A 21,708-nucleotide genomic window follows, 5' to 3' on the forward strand; every position below is an offset into this window, starting at 1 on the left:
ATAACTAGGGCCTGATAATCCAACCCCAATTGTGAGCTCAGCGATGGGGAAGTGAATCCAGGTTCTAAACTGGCCACATGGCTGACAGCCAACAGGAATGGGCAAAGGTACAAAGGGAGACAACAAAGTGGCTTACAAACCAAAAGATGTACAGGGAACATCCCAGGGTTGTATTAAAAGCACATGTGCCAAGCCAGAGAAGTTGGGATTGAAAATCGACCGACCAAAATTGGTGCATCAGAAATTAGGCTGAACTGGTGAACACCGTAATGAGGGGATGGGCTAGTCCACTCATTATTCCCTTTGGAAAGCCCTTAAAAAACCTCTGTGGGGCATATCAAGCTGGCTGCCAGATGGGTGGACTACAAGAGGGACCATCATGGCTACCATCCCCGAGCATCGACCATGACACCCTTGGGTCTTTGTCCTGACCACAGAGAGGGACCCAGATGGCAGTGCCACCTCCCCCAGCTCCCGCTAACTCTACAGTGCCACCGGCTGTGAGGCTTTGGTTCCTGCTGGCCTCCTTTCCCAGGGCCTGTTTGTTTTGTCAGTGCAGGGAAAGTAGCTCAGAATTGGAGAGCAGGCCTCTTTCCCGCCGAGGACTGTCCGACTCTATACAGAGATTCTCACTAATGCCTCTCTCCGAGAAAGGGCTGCAGGTAGGTTCTTCACAGCCCCTCCACTGTAATTCCAAAACACTTGTGTCTTGTTCTGGTGCCTTTTCTCGTGAGAACCTTGCTCGATCGATGCTGGCATCAGTTTTCCAGTGTGTTTGGCCCTGGGGCTCAGCAGGCCGAGTCTCTCCACTCCAAACCCTGGAAGCAGCGATGGGGGATGGTCTCCAGGCTGAACTGTCTCGCTCAGCCCCTGAGCCCTATTAACTTCACTGGGAATTCAGTGCCTCTCAGTGTCAGGCCTTTGTGGGGCAGTTTGTGTCCCTGTCACTTCAGCGCCATAGACAGCTTCCACTCCAGGCAGCACCCAGTCCACATCACGATGACCCTGGGGACCCAGCCGCTCATGCCCCCTCTGCTCCCTCCTCAGAGTGCACTTGCCATAACCCTTATTTATCTGCCCAGGGCTTCTCTCCTCCACCAGCCACTGCTGCCTTCGTCTCTTCCTCAGCAGCTGGGCACTCCCCATCTCCCTTCATGGCTCACTCCTGGGGCTCAGGCCTTCGCTACCCCACCAGCCCTGTCCCCTGAGACCCAGAATCAGGGGGCAGAAAGGAAGCTGGTACTATCCTTCAGCTAATGTCCCCAGTAGCTTCCAGTAGGGGCAGCAGAGATGGGGGGCAAGAGGAGAGGCAAGGGCTTGAGATTAATTTAAAGCTAAGGGGCTTCTGAGGAAGGGGGTTAATCTGGCATGGACAAGTTCTGGGAGACCCCTCAGTAGCACATGGCAGGCCCTGTTAGGGGTTTCTCCAACCTTTGTTTTTAACAGGCCAAGCGATAGGGCTCTTCCCAGGCCTCAGGGAAACTGAAGACACCCCCCCATTAGCCCAACACTCTGCCACTGCCAGTCTCTATCATGCTATGCAGCCCGCCCACCCAGTAGGGCAGGTCCTCCATGCCTCAGGGTGGGGATGTGGGTTAGGTCTCAGCTCTGACAGTCAGAGAATTCAAGGATGGGAAAACCCCCAGAGATCAAACCCTATTAGAGACCGTCTCTAAGCAATACAGAACCGCGACAACAGCCCTGCAGCAAACACGGAACAGAGGAAATAGCAAATCCACTGAAACCTGCTCAAATCTGGACACTGTGAGCAGGACCCCTGTCCAGATGTGACATGGCCCAGCCAGCTCGCAGCTACATTTGGCTTGTTAATGGATGTTTCCTTTGCAGCCACTTGTCTAACGGCCCCATTAGAGACGTGGGCAGGAACGAGTGTGACAAGGAACAGAGGGAATGAGGCTGATACGCTCTCTCCAGTGGCTTTTATGGAAGGGATGCAAAGTGGTTTCTGAACATTTATGGAGCCTATCTCCACCCTTCCTTCCTACACAGAGCAAGGCAAACCTCTGCACCTTGGCCAGAGGGGAAGGAGGCTGGGGGAGAGTGGGCGGGAAGGGTTGTCACAAAATCACACAGAAAAGGAGGCAGAACGTCTCCTAACCCATAGCCCCAGGGCTCCCAGCGCTCTAACCATTAGACCTCATGCTCCTCCCAAAGGTAGGGATAGAACCAGGCGTCTGGGCTCCCAGTACCTCATGCTTTCACCACTAGTTCCCACTTTTCCTTTCCCTGTTCCCTGCCCCCACCCATGCGTGTCTATGGGGCACGCGAGGGAATTGTTCTGAAGTCGGGCGGCTTTCCTTTGTTCTTGTGTTCCTGAGCTTCACGGTGTTCGTGGGCAACGCGAGCAACAGGGCCATGGAGGCCAGGAAAGGCAGTGCCCAGCGCAGACATGCCACCTACCCTGAGATGTGCTGCAGCCCCTGGCACTCCATCTGTGTCAGGAGGAGGGTGGGAAAGTTCTGGAGGGAACCTCTGTCCCTGACAGCTGGACCCCGTGCTCTGTCTCCAGCCCATCCTGGCTCCCATCCCCTTTGGGAGCCCCCCAGGGAAAGGGGGGAAAGAGGACAGGAGACAGAGGCAATGTTTGGGGGTTGGGAAAGTCCAGACCGGAAACAGGATGTTCCCTCTTCCTCTCCCTGCCTGGCTTCCTTTCCTTTTCCCTTCCTGCATCCCTCTCGCTGGGTTCCTTCTGCCCTAGCTCACTGCTCTGCTCCCCGGCAAAGGGCAGAAGGAGCCCCTGGAGCACAAGGTCTGGAGGCAGCAGAATCTCCCTGCTGCCTCCAGAGCCAGCCTGTAGCCTTTTCTCTAGGAGAGGCAGATACATGGGCTCCTGCCTAACGTCCTCTTGGGCAGCAGCTTCCAGCAGGCCGGTGTAACGTCACAAACAGCTGCTGGCAAAACGGGCTACCTGACACACACATGTGCCCATCAGATTTGGTTCCTATCGGTTTTAGCTTCCCATTTATGCAAGAGTAGAGGGGAAGCCGATTCGGATAGATGGGCCTGGTACATTTCTGTCCCCTGCTCACACCAGGCCCCTCCCCCCGCTGCGATTTGCCTCCTGAGCCCCTTTTTAATGAGGGTAAAGAGCCAGGAGCAATGTCGGAAGCCATGTAAGGGCAGAGTGAGGGCAGCAGCAACAGCAGCTCTTACCCTGCCCTGCGTCAATCACCAGGAGATGCCCGACTTTCCCTGAGCAGCCCCCGCCTCCAGCCGCCCCGTGCCACGGTGAGGGGCGCCACGCCCTGGCTGTACGGCTCTGCCTCAGCAGGCCTGTCCTGTTCCCGGAGCTCGCCGGGAAGGGGGTTTGGCCCAGACGCGGCAGAGCAGTCCAGACCAGGCAAGGGAGGCGGAGAGCGGCGCTTGCCATGTTGGGTGGGTGGAAATGGCTTTGTCCAGCGCTGCTCTGGGATTCCTCTCAGCCCCTGTGAATGGTCCCTCCTGCGCCTCAGGCCTCCTGGCCGGCCAGTGGGACGGTGCTACCGCCTGGTGACCGTCGGGAGAACGTGCAGCGTCACGATCCCGAGAGATGCTGCGCCCGGTGGGGAGGGTTCGTGTGCACGCAGCAGAACCAGCCCCATCCTCTGGGAGGCTGCCCGGCGGCAGGACTCGCCCCGCAGGCGGAGAGTTGCTTGCAGGATTTCGACACCTGCAGGCACCAGGCTGGGCTCTCTGGGAGATCAGCGTCTCCAGGGAGCTCAGAGGGAACTTGCCTGCAGCCCAGCTCCGAGCCCTCCGCCTCTGGGCTGCCTCGTTGGAGGGAGCTTCGCCCTCAGACCCAGTCGAGAGCCCGCCAGTGCGAAGTGACACACGCGGCTGGGGAGATCTCGCTCCTCAGGAACAACAGGGCTCTGAAAAGGGCCTGGGGATTGCTGCGGCAACTCTGCTCCGAGCACAGTTGGAGGCAGGAAAGCTGTAACCACTGCTCCCTGCTGCTCCAACACCCCACCCTGCTGTAACCACTGCTCCCTGCTTCTCCAACACCCCACCCTGCTGTAACCACTGCTCCCTGCTGCTCCAACACCCCACCCTGCTGTAACCACTGCTCCCTGCTTCTCCAACACCCCACCCTGCTGTAACCACTGCTCCCTGCTGCTCCAACACCCCACCCTGCTGTAACCACTGCTCCCTGCTTCTCCAACACCCCACCCTGCTGTAACCACTGCTCCCTGCTGCTCCAACACCCCACCCTGCTGTAACCACTGCTCCCTGCTGCTCCAACACCCCACCCCACCCCAGCACCCTGCTCTAACCACTGCTCCCTGCTGCTCCAACACCCCACCCTGCTGTAACCACTGCTCCCTGCTGCTCCAACACCCCACCCCACCCCAGCACCCTGCTCTAACCACTGCTCCCTGCTGCTCCAACACCCCACCCTGCTGTAACCACTGCTCCCTGCTTCTCCAACACCCCACCCTGCTGTAACCACTGCTCCCTGCTGCTCCAACACCCCACCCCACCCCACCCCAGCACCCTGCTCTAACCACTGCTCCCTGCTGCTCCAACACCCCACCCTGCTGTAACCACTGCTCCCTGCTGCTCCAACACCCCACCCCACCCCAGCACCCTGCTCTAACCACTGCTCCCTGCTGCTCCAACACCCCACCCCACCCCAGCACCCTGCTCTAACCACTGCTCCCTGCTGCTCCAACACCCCACCCCAACCCAGCACCCTGCTCTAACTGCTGTTCCCTGCTGCACCAACACCCCACCTCAGTCCAGCACCCTGCTCTAACCACTGCTCCCTCCTGCTCCAACACCCCTCCCCACCCCAGCACCCTGCTCTAGTCCTTGCTGCTGGACTCTCCAGAAACTCCAGCACATACTGTGTCCCTGTATGGCTCTCACAGCCAAACTCCTGCTGCATCATTCACAATTCCCAGCTTTCCTGGTGCCTCCGTTCGGAAAGGGGCCAGAGGACCATGCTTCACAGGATCACACTATCCCAGATGGAACACACAGGATGGTCTAGTGCCATCTAGCGAATCCCACTGTAACTTGCATCAAGTCACAGATGTCCCTCAAAAAACGTAAGTGCAGAGTGTCCCCTCTCCCTCCCACTGCCCGACTGCATCTCTCTTAGCGTTGTCCCCAGAACTGCCCCCCTTCCTCATCCTCTTTGCCCCAGCCAGTGCATCAGTGGCTGTCTCTCCCGGTTGGGTCTGACCTTGCCCATCCACCGACCAGCCATCTCAAGTGTCTGCGTGGCCATTGAGGGAAGGCATTCAGGTGCAGGCAGAGAGGGCTTGTGAAAAGTGAATGGGGAGGCGAAGGCATTGGAAAGACTGTTCCAGATGCTAAGGAGCCAGTTCATAGCTAGGACAGAGACATGGGAACAAAAGAGAAACCTCCATGGATTAGTAAAATCAAGTAGCTTGGCTCAGTAGCAATGGCTCTGGGTGCTGAGACCCCCTGTCACTGCTCACTGGCCCCCAGAGACCTGCCATGTCCAGAATTTGCCTGGCTTTGTTCTCTAGAGGCTAAGATTTCACTGTTTAAAAACAACAGCGTTTCTAGCCATTCTGGATGGAAAGGCACCAATGCAGCGACACCTGCCTGAGCCTGCAGAGAGAACAGCAGCACTGGGCAGTGCTAGCTATCCCATTCACTGGGCAGTGCTAGCTAACAATGGGTGGGTTACCTCTGAAACCTAATGATGTCTGCTGAAATGGCAGCATGGTTAACAATCTAATCGGTGGTAGATTTAGTGGCAACATCTAGCTAATGTGCTAATTCCAAACTGTCCCACATTAATGTGCCAAAAGTCCCTGCTGTGCTTCCCTATTCCAACAATGTCTGTGATGCTGTTACATGCAGTCAGAGCATGGGGAGAAGGCAAAATCAGTGGAAATGAATAGACTCATCAATCCCCAAAGGGCTGTTCAGAGTCAGTTGTCCAGGGCAGGGGTGGGGCATGCTGTCAAGAGTGGGCGAGGGTAGGGACTGCTGCACTGGGTGTGGCATTTATAGCCCTACAACCCGGAGTCTCTGGTCTTTCCCAGAGCAGCCAGAGGTCTGTGTGTAGGATTTCAGTTCCATGAACTGTTTCATTAACTGTTGCATTAACTGCTGCATCCTACAGCCCGACCAAGACATTGTTTGCAAGGATAAAAGTCTCAGAGGGGGAGCTGTGTTAGTCCATAACTGAAAAAAACGTAAAAAACAACAAATGGTCCTGCAGCACCTTAGAGACTAACAAAACATGAAGGTGGTGTCTTTAAACACATCTAATCAAGGGTTGAACAAATGCATGAACTAGATGGGCTGCTATATTCAACACCCTAATGACATCAACAGCTAAGTATGGGGCACTTATAGCTCACTCTATTAGTCTCATTTAGCACGGACACTCTGGGTGTGTCTAGACTACCTGCGTCTACACTACTGCCGAGTTCTGTCGACAGTCATCTGAAAAAGTGGGCTGTGCCCACGAAAACTTATGATACCATCTATGGCTACATCGAGACTGCATCCCTCTGTCGACAGAGGGATGCAAATCAGGTATGTTGAAATTGCTAATGAAGTCGGGATTTAAATATCCCATGCCTCATTAGCATAAACATGGCCACCACTTTTTTTTTTAAATGGAGTTTTTTCTAATCCACTCCCACCCCCCGGCAGACTAGAAGCGGATCTGTCAAAAATAAGGCCTTTTTCGACAGATCCTGTATTCCTCAAAAATTGAGGTTTACAGGTGTGAAAGCAGGCTCTTTGCCGGCCAGGCCTCTAGCGCGTATTGCCATTCAAGCAAAAGGTTAACTTCCCCTTGATAAAAAACCCTTACACTATGTAACTTAAAGACCAGCGAAGAACAGGAACCAAAACCAAACCTAAAAAGTTCATGTAAAGTTTGTGCTGGTTGTGCTGACTGTGTCATGCCCAATAAGGCAGAAAAGGAAAAACAGGAAACCATCTCTCACCCCCTTACTGCAGTCGCTTAACAGACAGGGTCTGCTAGCCTATCACAAAAAGCACGCAAAAGCTTTCTCTATAAAACAGCTTCCTCTCCTGTATCAAATTGAGGAATCCCGAATAAACATTGGAAGACAGAATATGAGCCAGGTCTGAGGACTGATCACCCGAGGGCTACCTCCCGCTCACCAAACCAAACGAGTTCCTGTAGAGCGTAATGTACACCAAACAGAACGAATACCAAATATGTTGTTGTTGTTGTAGTTTGTGTGTCTGTTAAATGTCAGTATTGTTATCTGAAATTGTTTAGAAGTATTGTTAAGTAGTAGTGTTAAGAGTTTTAGATAAATGATTAGTTTTATAAGTAAAACTGATGTAAATGTAACTGTTAATAATCCCTGGTCCCTTGTTAACAACTATTAGGATTTAGAGAAACCTCAAGGAATTTTCTTTACTGTATTGCATTTTGCTTATTAGACATTCTAATAATTGATAAAATAATAATTAATACGTAAAAGTCCTTTAATAAAAGTTTAAAAGATATTTAGTAATAGTTTGCCTGTTTCTGCGCCTCCCTGGGACTAGCCACATTTCCGAACCTTTTACTTTAAACCACAACAGGATATGTTGAAAAAGGGTTTATTTTCGACAGATCCGCGTCTAGACTGCCTTTTTTTTTAAACTCTGTTTTGAAAAAAGCGGCTGCCATGTTTATGCTAATGAGGCACAGGATATTTAAATCCCGGCTTCATTAGCAATTTTGACATGCCTGCTTTGCATCTCTCTGTTGACAGAGAGGTGTAGTCTAGACACACCCTATGGCTACATCTAGGCTGGCATGTTTTTCCACAAATGCTTTTAACGGAAAAGTTTTTCTGTTAAAAGCATTTGCGGAAAAGAGCGTCTAGATTGGCACGGACGCTTTTCCGCAAAAGCACTTTTTGCGGAAAAGCATCCGTGCCAATCTAGACATAGTTTTGCGCAAGAAAGCCCAGATCGCCATTTTCGCCATCAGGGCTTTTTTGTGCAAAACAGTTTTCAGCTGTCTAGACTGCCCCTTTTGCACAAAAGCATTTCCGGAAAAGGGCTTTTGCCCGAATGGGAATGTCAAAGCATTTGCGCAAGAAGCACTGATTTCGGACAGTAGAACGTCAGTGCTTTTGCACAAAATCAAGCGGCCAGTGTGGATGCAGCTTATATGTTTTGTTAGTCTTTAAAATGCTACCAGACTATTAGTTGTTTTTTAAGTTTTTCCTGTTACAGACTAACTCAGCTACCCCTCTGAAGCTTTCTTCTTCATCCAATAGCGGCCCCATACCTTCCCTGATCACTCTCTTATTGCTAACATGCCTTTAAAACCTTTCTTGTTACCCTTCATACCCCCACTAGCTGCAATTCCAATTGCACGTTCGCCTTCCTGATTATTCCCCTGCATGCTTGAGCAACATATTTATACTCCTCCGGCTGTGTCTACACCGGCCACTTATTCCGGAAAATCAGCCGCTTTTCCGGAATAACTTGCCAGCTCTCTACACTGGCCCCCTGAATTTCCGGAAAAGCACTGACAATCTACTGTAAAATCATCAGTGCTTTTCTGGAAAAACTATGCTGTTCCCGTTCGGGCAAAAGTCCTTTTCTGGAAAACTGTTCCGGAAAAGGGCCAGTGTAGACAGCACAGTGGTGTTTTCTGCAAAAAAGCCCCGATCGCGAAAATGACGATCGGGGCTTTTTGTGGAAAATCGCATCTAGATTGGCCACAGACGCTTTTCCGCAAAAAGTGCTTTTCTGGAAAAGCATCCTGCCAATATAGACGCACTTTTTCCGAAAATGCTTATAACGGAAAAGTTTTCTGTTATAAGCATTTCCGGAAAAGGGTGCTAGTGTAGACGTAGCCCTCCCTGTCCAAGTTTCCACTGCTTGTAAGTTTCTCTTTTGTGGTTAAGCTCACCAAGGATTTCTCTGATAAGCCAAGCTGGTTGCCTATCATATTTGCTTTTCTTACTGCGCATCAGGATGGTTTGTTCCTGGGCTTTCAATAAGGCTTCTTTAAAATACAGCCAGCTCTCCTGGACTCCTTCCCTCTTCATATTAGCATCCCAGAGGATTCTGCCCATCAGTTCCCTGAGGGAGTCAAAGGCTGCTTTTCTGAAGTCCAAGGTCTATATTTTGCTGCGCTCCTTTCTTCCTTTGCTCAGGATCCTGAACTTGACCATCTCAGGATCACTGCCGCCCACATCCACTTCCCCTACTAATTCCTCCCTGTTTGTGAGCAACAGGTCAAGCTGCACACGGCCCCTGGTTGGTTCCTTCAGCACTTGTACCAGGACGTTATCTCCAACATTCTCCAAAAACTTCTTGGAGTGTCTGTGCGCTGCTGTACTGATGTCCCAGCAGATGTCAGGATGATTGAAGTCCCTTGTGAGAACCAGGGCCTGTGATCTGGAAGCTTTTGTGAGTTCTCTAAAGAAAGCCTCATCTATCTCATCCACCTGATCTGGTGATCTATAACAGACACCAACCACAACATGACTCCTGTTGCTCCCACCTCTAAACTTAACCTAACCAGACCCAGTGCTCCCGGCCAGCCGTCACTGGGGTATTAACACTGGGGCATTCGAAGGGCTGCCTCCCTGCCAACTGACACCAGGCTGCTGGTAAAGAGAAATAACATTTCCATCAGGGAACTTGCTCCAGGCGGGCAGCTGACAATGGCTCCCTGCCTTCACTTCATCTGCCTCCCTCCCCCACTTCTCCAGCTCATTTGCTGTTCCTTCAGGTCCTGTTCTCTCCCCGTCACACATGGAGCAGTTTAATTACAGCAAGCCATTTGCCAGCCATGCGGGGGGCCCGTGGGCGCAGCTGGCACAAGTCACAGCACCAACGGAGCGGCAGGAGACATATGAAAGACCAGCCCGAGCCAGGGCCCTTGGCTGCTAGAGTTTAGAACTAGACACTCATGACAGCAGCTAGTACATCTGGCCTGCTAGGCACCACACTCTGGGCAGACCGGGTGGCACTGGTGCTGGTTGAGGGGGAATGGGGCCTCAGGCCCCCATGAGGAAGCTACAGCAAAGGCACATGGGCTCCAGCAGAGGTAGGGGAAAGGGCAAAACAGCTATAACAGTCGTCTATGCCTCAGGGAACCATTTATGGGGCCAAAACTGCACTGAGGAGCTGGGTTCCTCATGGTGTATGAGCCTCTTAGGGGTGGAAATTAGCAAAGAGCAAGTCTAGTGATATCAGCCCCATAAACACAGTGGGTGCCAATCACCATCCTGCAAGCACCACTCAGCCAGACACCCGGCTCTGTTCATATCCCCAGGTTCCTGCCGAAGCCCAATGGCACTGCCTTGCCTTGAATGTTTATCGCCACATGGACCCTGCCATAGTGGCAGAGCTGAGAGACAAACAGGCTGGCTGGGGCAGAGATCAGCCAGGGGACCAAGTTGCCCCATAGGAGGGGTCCCTTGGCTCCTGCCAGGGCTTGTTCTTCCCCACATTACTGAGAGGAACAAAAGCCCCTGACGGGAGCAGGGCTTACTCACCACGGAGAAGTCCTCTGGCCCACACACAGCCCCTCGGTAGCTGCAGTTCAGCAGCATGTCCTCCAGCTGGTGGCAGGTGCGGTTGTAGAAGTTGTACATGTTCAGGGGCTGCTCCGAGGCCTCTGAGCTGAGTTGGGCAAGGGGGAAGTCCGGCTCCATCCAGCTCTCGTACTTCACCATGGGCGCAATGTAGAGCAGGTCCTCCTGGCTGAGCTGTGAAACCCGCAGGAGGTTGATGTTGCAGAAGGTGATGGCCGGGAAGGTCATCTCGGTGCTGTCCTGCTCATCCAGCAGCGTGACATGGTGGTACTCCAGGTAGTAGATGATACGGTCAGCCACCTGGTAGAGGAACATGGAGAGGGAGAGCAGGAAGGCCAGCGCCCAGAGTATCTGCCGCACCTTGAAGCCACCCTCCACGAAGATGTGGTTGGCTCCGTGCAGCGTGCAGCTGTTGGCAAAAGCCACAATGTCAGTGGCTGTTCCCTCCTCCTGCTCTTCTTCGTCCTCCTCCTGATTGTAAAGGAACTCGTCCACACTGTCTTCTCCTCTCCCCACGGTCCCGTTGTCTCCACGTCCCTCCTCGCTGGAGGAGAAGGAGATGGTGCAGAATATCTGGATGGGCATTCTCCAGGAGGGGGGTCCCCACCCCTCCCCAGCCCTCCTTGTTCCGCTGCTAGCCAGGGGGTCCACAAGGGCTTTGGCCCAACCCTCTTGAGGGACAAAGAAAGATGTGAGAGCGAGAGAGAGAGCTAGGGAGGACAGAGGGGGAGGAAACTTGAGTGAGAAATCAGGCCGGGGGGGGGGAGGAGAAGAAATTAGAGTGACCAGAGAGACACCGGAGGTGGCAGAGGGAGAAGTGGAGAAATGGAGAGAAAAAGGGAGGAGACAAGACTGGAGGAGAGAAAGGGACAAATGAGGCGTTACCGGAGCAGCGCGAGAGAAGGGGCTGGAAGGAAGACAAGGAAGCAGGAGTTCTGCAGGGCTCCCCCACAGCCCCACAGGAAGCTTGGTCCAGAGAGGAAAGTATTGCTGGCTCCAAAAGCTCCTCCGCTCAATTCGCAAACAAGTTGGGAGCTCCCGACGCTCCAAGCTCCGAGCCGAGTTGCTGCGCTCCTGTGTGGCTGCCAGCTCCGGACGCTCGCACGGGTGTGTGAGCGCAGAGCCTACAGCCCAGTGCTGCAATCAGCCCGGCCGGCAGAGACTAGGCCTGCTGAATAATTGATCAGCGTTCCCTGTCCTCAGAGCCGGTGGAGGAGGCAAGGAGGACTGGGGGAGGGACTCAGTCCAGCCCGGCGGTCCCTGAGGGCCCGATGCACCCAGGTCCCATCTTCACAATGGCGGGTTCTTTCCTGAACCCACCATGTCTGTCTGTTCTAACTCCTTTTTTAATAGGAAGTATCTTGAGAGAATAAGGGACATGCAGGAGTTCATAGCGCAGAGAATACGGGACCCACCGAGCCCAGACACAGTGTGTGGGGTTCATACCACAGAGAATACGGGACCCACCGAGCCCAGACACAGTGTGTGGGGTTCATACCACAGAGAATACGGGACCCACCGAGCCCAGATGCAGTGTGTGGGGTTCATACCACAGAGAGTACGGGACCCACCGAGCCCAGATGCAGTGCGTGGGGTTCATACCACAGAGAATACGGGACCCACCGAGCCCAGATGCAGTGTGTGGGGTTCATACCACAGAGAATACGGGACCCACCGAGCCCAGATGCAGTGTGTGGGGTTCATACCACAGAGAATACGGGACCCACCGAGCCCAGACACAGTGTGTGGGGTTCATACCACAGAGAATACGGGACCCACCGAGCCCAGATGCAGTGTGTGGGGTTCATACCACAGAGAATACGGGCTCCACCGAGCCCAGATGCAGTGTGTGGGGTTCATACCACAGAGAATACGGGCTCCACCGAGCCCAGATACAGTGTGTGGGGTTCATACCACAGAGAATACGGGCTCCACCGAGCCCAGATGCAGTGTGTGGGGTTCATACCACAGAGAATACGGGACCCACCAGGCCCAGACGCAGTGTGTGGGGTTCATACCACAGAGAATACGGGCTCCACCGAGCCCAGATGCAGTGTGTGGGGTTCATACCACAGAGAATACGGGACCCACCAGGCCCAGACGCAGTGTGTGGGGTTCATACCACAGAGAATACGGGCTCCACCGAGCCCAGATGCAGTGTGTGGGGTTCATACCACAGAGAATACGGGCTCCACCGAGCCCAGATGCAGTGTGTGGGGTTCATACCACAGAGAATACGGGACCCACCAGGCCCAGACGCAGTGTGTGGGGTTCATACCACAGAGAATACGGGACCCACCAGGCCCAGACGCAGTGTGTGGGGTTCATACCACAGAGAATACGGGCTTCACCGAGCCCAGATGCAGTGTGTGGGGTTCATACCACAGAGAATACGGGACCCACCGAGCCCAGATGCAGTGTGTGGGGTTCATAGCGCAGAGAATACGGGACCCACCCAGGAGCCATAAACAGATCCTTGGTGTCTGGTGCTGGCAAGCTGGATTCCTTCTGCCCTGCAGGACACACAACATCCCAACAATGTGCTGGAGTTTTTCTGTGCATAGGGCTTTCCAAAGCAGGTCCAGTCTGCCTCAGGGCACCCCGCAGCCCCTGAAAGCGGAGAGAGACGGTGCTGCTGGAGGAGCAGAGGGGGTGTCTGGCATGAGCCATGGGTGGAGGACCCAGAAACGAATGGGGAAGAAGGCGCTGGAGCTGCTGGGACTGAGGTGCTTGTGCTGGAAGTGGGCAGCAGCGGGGCCTGAAGCTCTGGCACCAGGGAGCTGCAATAGCTAAGAAGCTTCTTCCACTCCGATGGTGCCTATTATGGCTGTTCCTCCCCCACTCGGAACCTGGCCTGTGGTTTGCCTTCCCTGCACTCAGACCATTAGAAGAGGAGTCTGTTGTGGTCACAGAGTAATTTCCAGATGGCTTCTGGCACCACAGTCGCTGCTGCTTAACCCAAGAGGGACGGGAAACGTCTAAAGAGGCAGCACTTGCAGGGCCGAGAGAGCTGGCCGGAAAACGGGCCGCGTGGGTGATGCCAGCGCAACATAAAGTGGATGTGACCCATCCCTCTCACATCGCTGCTCGTGGGCTGCCTCCCCTCCTTAGCATCCTGCCCTCCGCATCCTCCCGGGAAGCCCAGTCCCGGGAAAGCCAGTCCAGCTTTCTGCTCCAGCCCCCGGCAGTGGAGAGAATGACAGTGGTAGCCTGGGCTCTCCTGAGCTGGGCCACAGAGAGGGTTCCTCTAGACAGGGATCCAGGCCATGGGGAGCGCGGGGGTTGCACCCCCAAGCACTGTCCGTGCCTCAGTTTCCCTACTGTGACTCTTTGAACATGAAGGTGGGAGAAGGGCTCTGCCATGGTCTAGCCTGGGGCCAGATTCTCAGGAGAACACAACAGCGGACAGCTCCTCTGTTCTCAGTGATGGGGGTAGGGGTCCCAGGGATGCATGTGGTGGGGACTCCTCCTTCCCCCAGTTTGCCCTGCGGAGGTTGTACCATTGCTAGCACCAGTCATCGCTCCTAGGAGGACCTAACCAGGCCCTGGCGGTGCTAGAGGGGGCCCACAGCGGAGGGCAGAGAGAGGAATTCAGAATGGCTCGGCAAGGTCCTCAGAGGGCAGCCTGGGAGATGGGGTGGAACCTCTAGCTTTTAAGCCCCACCTCCTCTCTTGTCAGTCTCCTGAGACAGCCAGGGCAATGGCTGGGTGGGCAATAAAATGGTGGCAGTTCATGGCTGGGTTACCCCAGCAGGCTGCCGCTAGGTTTATCTGCCCTTCCACAGGTATGGGTGATCGCAGCCCCCGTTGGCCACGGATCACCGAACACCACTTCCCACTGGCTGAGAACGACGTTCCGTGGCCAACAGCAGCTGCAATCGCTGGTATCTGCCAAGGCGCCGGTACATACAGCGGTGGCGTCCCGCCAGGGTCAGCCCTGGGGAACTGGATCCGGCCCACGGGCCAGGATTTGCCCACCCCTGCTCTACATGCTCGACAACCCACCCCACTGAGGGGGTGGAAAAGAACCCAATGGGAAACTCCTGCAATTACTTCCACCACAACGGCGTTTTCTTTGAGTAGCTCTGTGCCAGGTTCCTGTCTGCCCTGCTCACAAGGACGGGATTCCTCCCCTAAAGCTGGCAAGGCCTTGGGGCAGGTACTAGACCCATTTCCTTGCCTTACCAACTGGGGGAGGGTGGCACAGGGCTAGTACTCAGAAAACCCTAGTTCTGTTCCCAGCTCTGCCATAGCCTCTTTGTGCACCTACCTATACTGCAGTTTCACCCTACCTTCTCAGGGAGCATGAGACTGTTACAGGCTGTGCAGAGCTTGGACACCATGGCAACTGGGGCTCAGAACATACCTGAGATAAGTAGGGGCTCTCCCACACCAAAGGGGGGGGGGGCAGGTTACATTCTTTCTCTGGCAGCCATGCCTGACCCAAGTCACTGGGCCTTTGACTAGGAGACACAGATGCCTTAGCAGGACAGCACCTTGAAAAGCTAGTGCGGGGGGGGGGGGGGCAGCAGAAGATGCAACAGTCCAACACCTGTGAACAGGGTGGATTTAATACCTTTTCCATAAATAACTGAAAGGACTCCCCCCTTAAGAGGACCGGGGGAGCCGCTGCTGTAATGAAAGCACTCCATCATCAGTAGGAGCCATTAACCAGACTTTCTGCTCAGCTTAAACAACTCTCCGAGAATTGCTGCTTCCTCTGGCAGCTTTGGATTTACTGCCCGCGCGCCGCTTGGGCGCACTGAGCCAGGGAGGGAGGGGGAGAAGCGGTTCTGCAAAGGGCCCGCCCTGGACAGCTTTGGTCCTGCAGGGAGCCTGGCCACACAGTCCCTAGTGAGCCCTCTGCCTCTCAAGCACTGGGCAGGATCCCCTCCCAATGTGCCAAATTCTCCTCTGGCATACGCCCCTCCCACCGCAATGGTCCTGGCTCCAGGGTAACTTCCCTGGTGACTTTGCCCCAGGCAGCCACATCCCTCAGACCCTGCCTAAAAGCCACTCTCAGCCCTGGCCTTGTGCAGCTGGGGCAGGAGGCAGGTTTCACGGCCCTTCCCCCCACCCCTTGCTTAAGTCTCTGACTCTTCTCTGTCCCCTTGCCCTGCCTTTGCTCGCATAGCAGGTCGGCTCGGGTTACCCCAGACAAGAGGCGAGCTGACACCCAAGCCCAGCAAGAAGACAAACGTGTGCAGCACTAAGGTGACCCTTGAAATCTCAGCCTGGCTTTATGGAAAAATAATCTGAAGGCAGGTTCCAGCAATTAAAAAGCTCTTGGCACTAACGGGCCGAGCAGGGCCGGGCCAGGGCCCCCTTGCCTAAGTCGTGTCCCCGTCCCAGGTGGATGGGGGGCAACGTCAGCTCCTACATTCACCTGGCGCTATGTGTCAGCTGGGAGACGACATTCAACAGCATCCCTCACTTGGGTGAATCCCGAATCCAGGGCATGGCCAGTGGAGGTCAAACGCCCCGGTTGGCCTGCGCCAGCTGACCCAGGCTCACGCTGCTACAAAAGTGCCAGATAGACATTGGGACGGGGCCAAGCCTGAACATCTACCTTGCCACTGCAGAGCTCCATAGCTGTCAGCTGATGGGGCCAGCAGTGTGTTTTATTGCAGGGTAGACTCCTTGGGATAAAACACAGTCACCCAGATCCAAGGACCAAATCCTTGTCTGGCATCACATGCCCCAGGCTGGTTCACTGACGAGCCCATTTCCGGCTGCTCTGCTCCTGCCTGTGTCCCAGGCCCATGCACTTGTGCTGTACAGCGCGGTGCAGCAGGCAGTGCTATGTGGCAAGACATGCCCGGAGAAGGTCTTGCTGGAAACCCCAGCCTGCATCGTCCACGAGCAGGGCCAGCCCACAACGTTTTGGCACTTGAGGTGGGGAGCTCAACTGATACCCCCATGCCCCCTTTTCTCCTGCCTGCCTGTTATGTTTCTTGTTCCCTTCTTCCTCCAGCACCGCACTCCACCATCTCGGTGCACCCAGAGCAGAGAGAATACAGATGCACCAGCAGCAGACACAATTTTCTACACTCTGGGTACGTCTAAACTACGTCGACGGAGCCATGTAGATTTGTTGTTTTGGCAAAGGCAAATGAAGCCACGATTTAAATGATCGCGGCTTCATTTAAATTTACATGGCTGCCGCGCTGAGCCGACAAACAGCTGATCAGCTGATCATTTAAATCGCGGCTTCCTTTGCCTTTGCATATGTGTCTAATCTACATGCCTCTGACGACAGAGGCATGTAGTCTAGACACAGCCTCTGGGTCCTAGTGGTGCCCCCCCCCAGTCTGGCACCTGAGGCGGTTGCCTCAGTTCGCCTCATGGTAAGGCCAGCCCTGTCCACGAACCTTCGGCTGCGTGTGCAGGAGCCTCGATCCCTGGAGTCCTTCCAGCTCTTCCCCTTGTTCAGGTCAGGTTTGCGTGGTAGGAGGTGTGTTGGGGAGGTGTCAAAAATAGGCCAAGTGCCACTTGCAATCCCAGGTGCAGATCTGTGAGCCAGTGCCCTGGGTGTGGGGCGGGGGAGGCTTACTGAGGGACTCACTGAGCCAGCCCCCTGCTGGTAATATGGGGCCAGAAAGAAGCAAGACAGCGCGGTACAAGGGTGGCTGCTGCCTTAGGACCGGGCAGAGATGCTGGCTGGGAAAGGCTCCAGGAGTGGATGTGACAGGAGAGAAGCAGCAAAAGGAGGGACCCAGAGGCGGCTCTTTTACTTCAGCTTGGGAAGGCTGAATCTCGGCCTCCATCAGTGCCCCCGGGGAGTCAAGACTGGGTGGGACCAAGAATCCCCACAGAGGGTGGCTGAGGGGTGGGGCTCAAGCCCTGCTGGGTCGGCGGGAGGAACATGGGGCCTGGAGTCCCCAGGCTGGGAGGGAGCCTGGCCATGGCTGAAGCCGCCTCAGGTGAAGAGCTCTAATGACCTGCACACTCTTCTGCGGGCTTGTCACGGAGCAGGCAGTGAGGCGCTGGATCCAGTCTCCACAGCTGCACCCCCTCAACCCAGCCACCGTCTGACCCCAGGAGGGGGGACAGTCCAGTGGTTGCAGCACTAGGCCGGGGCTCAGGAGAGCTGGGTTCAGTTGGTTGCTCTGCTACAGACCCCCCATATGTCCCTGGGCAAGTCCCTTGCTCTCTGCGTGCCTCCCCTCCTGCAGTGCGAGTAAGTGAAGAGTTGCAAGGGAGCGCAGAGATCTCACACCTAGCAAGAGACTCCTTCCCCATGCCCTGCCAGGCCTGCATCTCTCCTCAGGTGGCCGGGATTCCAGTCACGCTGCTCCCGCCAGGACTCAGAGTGGCTCTACTTATATGGCCTGCTTTGTATCTGCCACTGACAACAGTCCCTGACCCCAGCTCGGAGAGGAGCGGCTTCTGTTATATCACCAGCCGCTGGGCTCCACCCTCTTCCCCACTGAGAACATCAGTAATATGAGCTAATTGATGCCTTGTGTGAGAGGGGAGAGACAGGGAAAGAGCAGGGCTCTGGAGCGCCCCAGCCCAATACACTCTGTGCAGAACAGGCTGGGCGTTGGGGCACCAATCCTGCTGTGTTTGCCAAGCCTGGCCCTCCAGGAGTAGTGTCTTTCCCTCTTCCTGAGAGGAAAGTGGCTGCTGCGAAGGGAAGTAGCTGGCAGGCCCTCGGGGGGGGGGGGGGGGGGGGGCGGGGTCTTGGTGCAGGAGCTGGCCCCATGTCAGTTGCAAGGAGGAGCGGTGTTTGGCCCTCTATTGTGATGAAGGATCACAAGCCAAACTGGAGCAGCACTGCAACCGTGTGCCCACAAACCATAACTTTGCTCACTCCGTTTTGGGAAACTGAGGCACAAGGGAACGTAAGAACAGCCACACTGGATCAGGCCAAAGGTCCATTTAGCCCAGAGAGCTGCAGGGCCACTCTCTGTCACCCAGTTACTGCAAAGGGTGATTAATGGAACGCCTGTCCCCTTGCGCTGTCCTGCAGCCCTGGGCGTGACCGGGGTCTCATGCCTCAAGACCTGCAGAGCTCATGGCTACGAGCCACAAAGGGCTAGTGGGTCCCTGCCACCTCCTCCTTGGGGCTCCAGGGGCAGGATTCGGCGGGGCTGCTGGGAAGGGCAGAGAAAGTGGGCAGATCTGACAGCCGCAAGGGCACACTTCATAGCCTCTCCTGCTGTAACGGCAGGAGGGTTCCCAGATATTCACAGGAATAAATCAATCCTCTAGAAGGCGGGTCGAAAACAACGTGGCAAGTGCCACCGTATCCCCGTCCTTCAAGCAGCAGCCACACCCCAGAGAATCACCTTTCAGAGCCAGACCAATTCATTGAATAGCTGGGGAGCATCTCAAATACTCGTCTCCCCCCTTCAGTAGCCTCACCCACATCCCATGGGCTAAGAAAGGCCGCAAGATCCACTGGGGACCAGGACTTCTGACTTCTCTCTGAAGCTCGGGAAGGAAGAAAAGCCTGGTGGTTGGGAACGGGGGGCGCTCGCCAGTGGTTCACACGCTCCCTGGCCTTTTGAGAGCTGCTGCTGAATAATATTCACCCTCTTCCTCACGCTGCAGCTTTGGTGAGGTTGGAGGGGTAAGCAGAGTCTCCCTGGATTGTGCTCCAGGTGGGAGCAGGGCTGTTTCCTGGCCACAATGAACTGTCAAGGGGCATGAGGGTTCAGCCTCTGCTCCCTCCATGCTCTGAGCTTGCTCCCAATGTAATGGGTTGTGTGGAGAGACTTGTCTCCCCCCCTTCACTCCTGGCCTCCGCTCCCCAGGGGCTGGAATCGATCAGGATTCAAGTGAACAGCTGTCCAGAGCAATCAGCAGTGGAATCCAGCGAATGGCTATTGGATGGGGCAGCACAGGGACGCCAGGAGTCCATGGAGTCCTGCCTTCTCAGGGGGTCTCTGCCCCCTCACCCTGGGCTCTGGCAGTGAACAGCCCAGAGTGCGCATTAGGCGGCCAGCCCCAGGGGAAGACACCAACATCCGTGTCAGGTACGTACGTAAATATACAGTCAGTGTGTATTGTAAACACACACACTCAAGAAGAGAGATAGACAGGCAGACATATAGCTAGCTCGCCCTTTGGAGTGAAAGATCCTAGAGTGTCATTTATGATTTGTTGTTATGACTTATTATTTACTTAACACCTGCCAAAATCAGAGCTTGATGCCTGTCACAGTGCCCAGTACCCAACATGCCAGGTCACATGGAGCCCAGAACCACACATGGCACACTGCACGGAGCCCAGAACTGGATTAAGACATGCTGAAGCCCTAATATAGGTCAAGTTTAAGAGGCCTCCTAGCATTACCAAAAAAGTGGGTATTATTCTAACAGAAAGGACAATGAAAATCGAAATAATAATGTTTTATATATACTGGTGCACAGGTGAGGATGCAACTAAAAACTAGATTTTTTTTTGTATTTAGAGACCCCTCATAATCTGAGGCTCTAAGCCAGGGACGGGGAACCTTTTTTGTGTTGGGGGCCACTGACCCATTGAAAAATCAGCCGCACACAAGCGAGAAGCAAAAAAAACCCAACCAAAAACAACAACAAAAACCAACCACCACACAACACCCCACAAAAAAACCAAAAAACCACACACACACACACACACACACACACACACACACCCCAAACCCTCATTGACATTGAATTGTGGAGAAAGATGCTCCCCACATTCTCCTCACACAGCAGCCTGGGGGGGAGGGGAAAGCAGGCTAGTAGATTTTGTGTGCTCTAGGCTGTAAGGGGAGGAGCATAAGCACCAGGCTCCCCAATACTAGGGGGGGGGAGCCCCAAGCCTTGGGGGCTGGATCTAGGCAAGCTAGGGGCCACATCTAGTCCCAGGCCTGAGGTTCCCCACTCCTGCTCTAAGCTGTAGCTTATTTAGCTTGTGCATAAATCCGGCACTGCCAGAGCCTAGTACTTGCCATGTTGCACTGACCTCAGTACCTGCCATTGCACACGGAGCCCAGAACCTGATGCAACAAGGTACACGGCATCGGTACCTGACTTGACACTTTACATGGAGCCCAGCACTCGACGTGTCAGATGAAGCCTGGTACCCGGCATGTCACACGGAGCCCAGCACCAGACACGTCACATAAGAGTTACTCAGGAGACACTTTCTCTGTTTTCCAATGAACACCCTGTCTCGGAGGCGAAAGGAACAAGTTGTTGTCCCCAGATTTTATAGAAACTTCCGAAATCCACCACGTTTTCCCCTTCCCTCCCAAGACAACCAGACATTAGGCTGTTCAAGGAATAATGTGGGGATGATGTGGGACAGAATATGGTGTCCAGGTCTAGTCACCCCACTGCAGAAAAGATGGGGCGATTGGGCAAAGCCACCAATAGCCCTATGGGACTGGGGCCAATTCCCTCCAGCGTCTAGGGCAATTTATAGTGGGGGGGAGGCCTTACACTTTCCTCTGACACAGCTGGTGCTGGCCCCTGTCAGGGATGGAATACTAAGGCCTCAGTCTGAGCCCCCATAGCCTCCGGAGTCAGGCCTGGATCGGGGCCTGGGCAGAAGCCTGAGCTGCTAGTTTCCAGACACTAGCATCCTCTCAGTCCACTGGGACTTCTCTCCCGATGGGAGAAGGGCCCGCGCAGGAGTCCCATCCATGCTGACAGGCTGGGACTTCCAAGGGGACACAAGGTACCGTCAGCTGGGTGAGTCTGAGCCAGGGAGAAGCAGGGGTTCTGTCTGTATCCAACCGCCTCAATTCAGAGTCCTCTTCACATCCATGCGCGACAAGTCCTGTCTGATCCCGGGAGGGAGGGAGTGGGCTCAGCTCCAAGCTCCCCATCCTGCCCTCCAGGTCCGACAGTCACAGCTCAGCACAGAGCAAGGGGCGGGAGACTGTTCCACCGCCCTCCATTCTGCTGGGCTGGCTCCCACTGGGCATCTGTTCCTCCAGAGGCCACAAGATGGCAACATCTCACTTCTGTCTGCCAGGAAAGGGGCTGCTGGGCTGGGGGTGCGGCCCCTTGCGCCCGCAGAACAGAGGGCTGGGCGGACGCGTCGGATGCTCTGCTGGGCAGTTAGAAGCCAGTGGGAATCCCTGTGTCAGATCCCCGCTACGCACTTAAAGGGGCAGAGAAGGGTGGGGGAGATCCACTGTCCCTCCACTACTGCGAAGACCCCTTTGGGCAGTTAGCCCCATGTCTGGCTGGACCCCACATACCTG

The 21,708-nt window shown here is 55.0% G+C and overlaps 1 protein-coding gene across 9 annotated transcripts in view; it reads right to left on the reverse strand.

Annotated features, from left to right (window-relative positions):
• Positions 1-21,708, reverse strand: part of ASIC1 (acid sensing ion channel subunit 1) — a 135,187-nt gene that overhangs the window by 20,241 nt on the left and 93,238 nt on the right. Inside the window, exon 1 of one of the 9 annotated variants that reach the window (XM_006131144.4) lies at positions 10,479-11,578. The exons of the other annotated variants lie outside the window; for them this stretch is intronic. Coding sequence (XP_006131206.1) covers positions 10,479-11,102 — 624 coding nt within the window. The 5' untranslated portion in view covers positions 11,103-11,578. Of the gene's footprint in view, positions 1-10,478; positions 11,579-21,708 lie in introns of those variants that run through there. 9 annotated transcript variants of the gene reach the window in all.

Source organism: Pelodiscus sinensis, chromosome 19 (genome assembly GCF_049634645.1).
Source record: "Pelodiscus sinensis isolate JC-2024 chromosome 19, ASM4963464v1, whole genome shotgun sequence".
Classification (NCBI taxonomy): Eukaryota; Metazoa; Chordata; order Testudines; family Trionychidae; genus Pelodiscus; species Pelodiscus sinensis.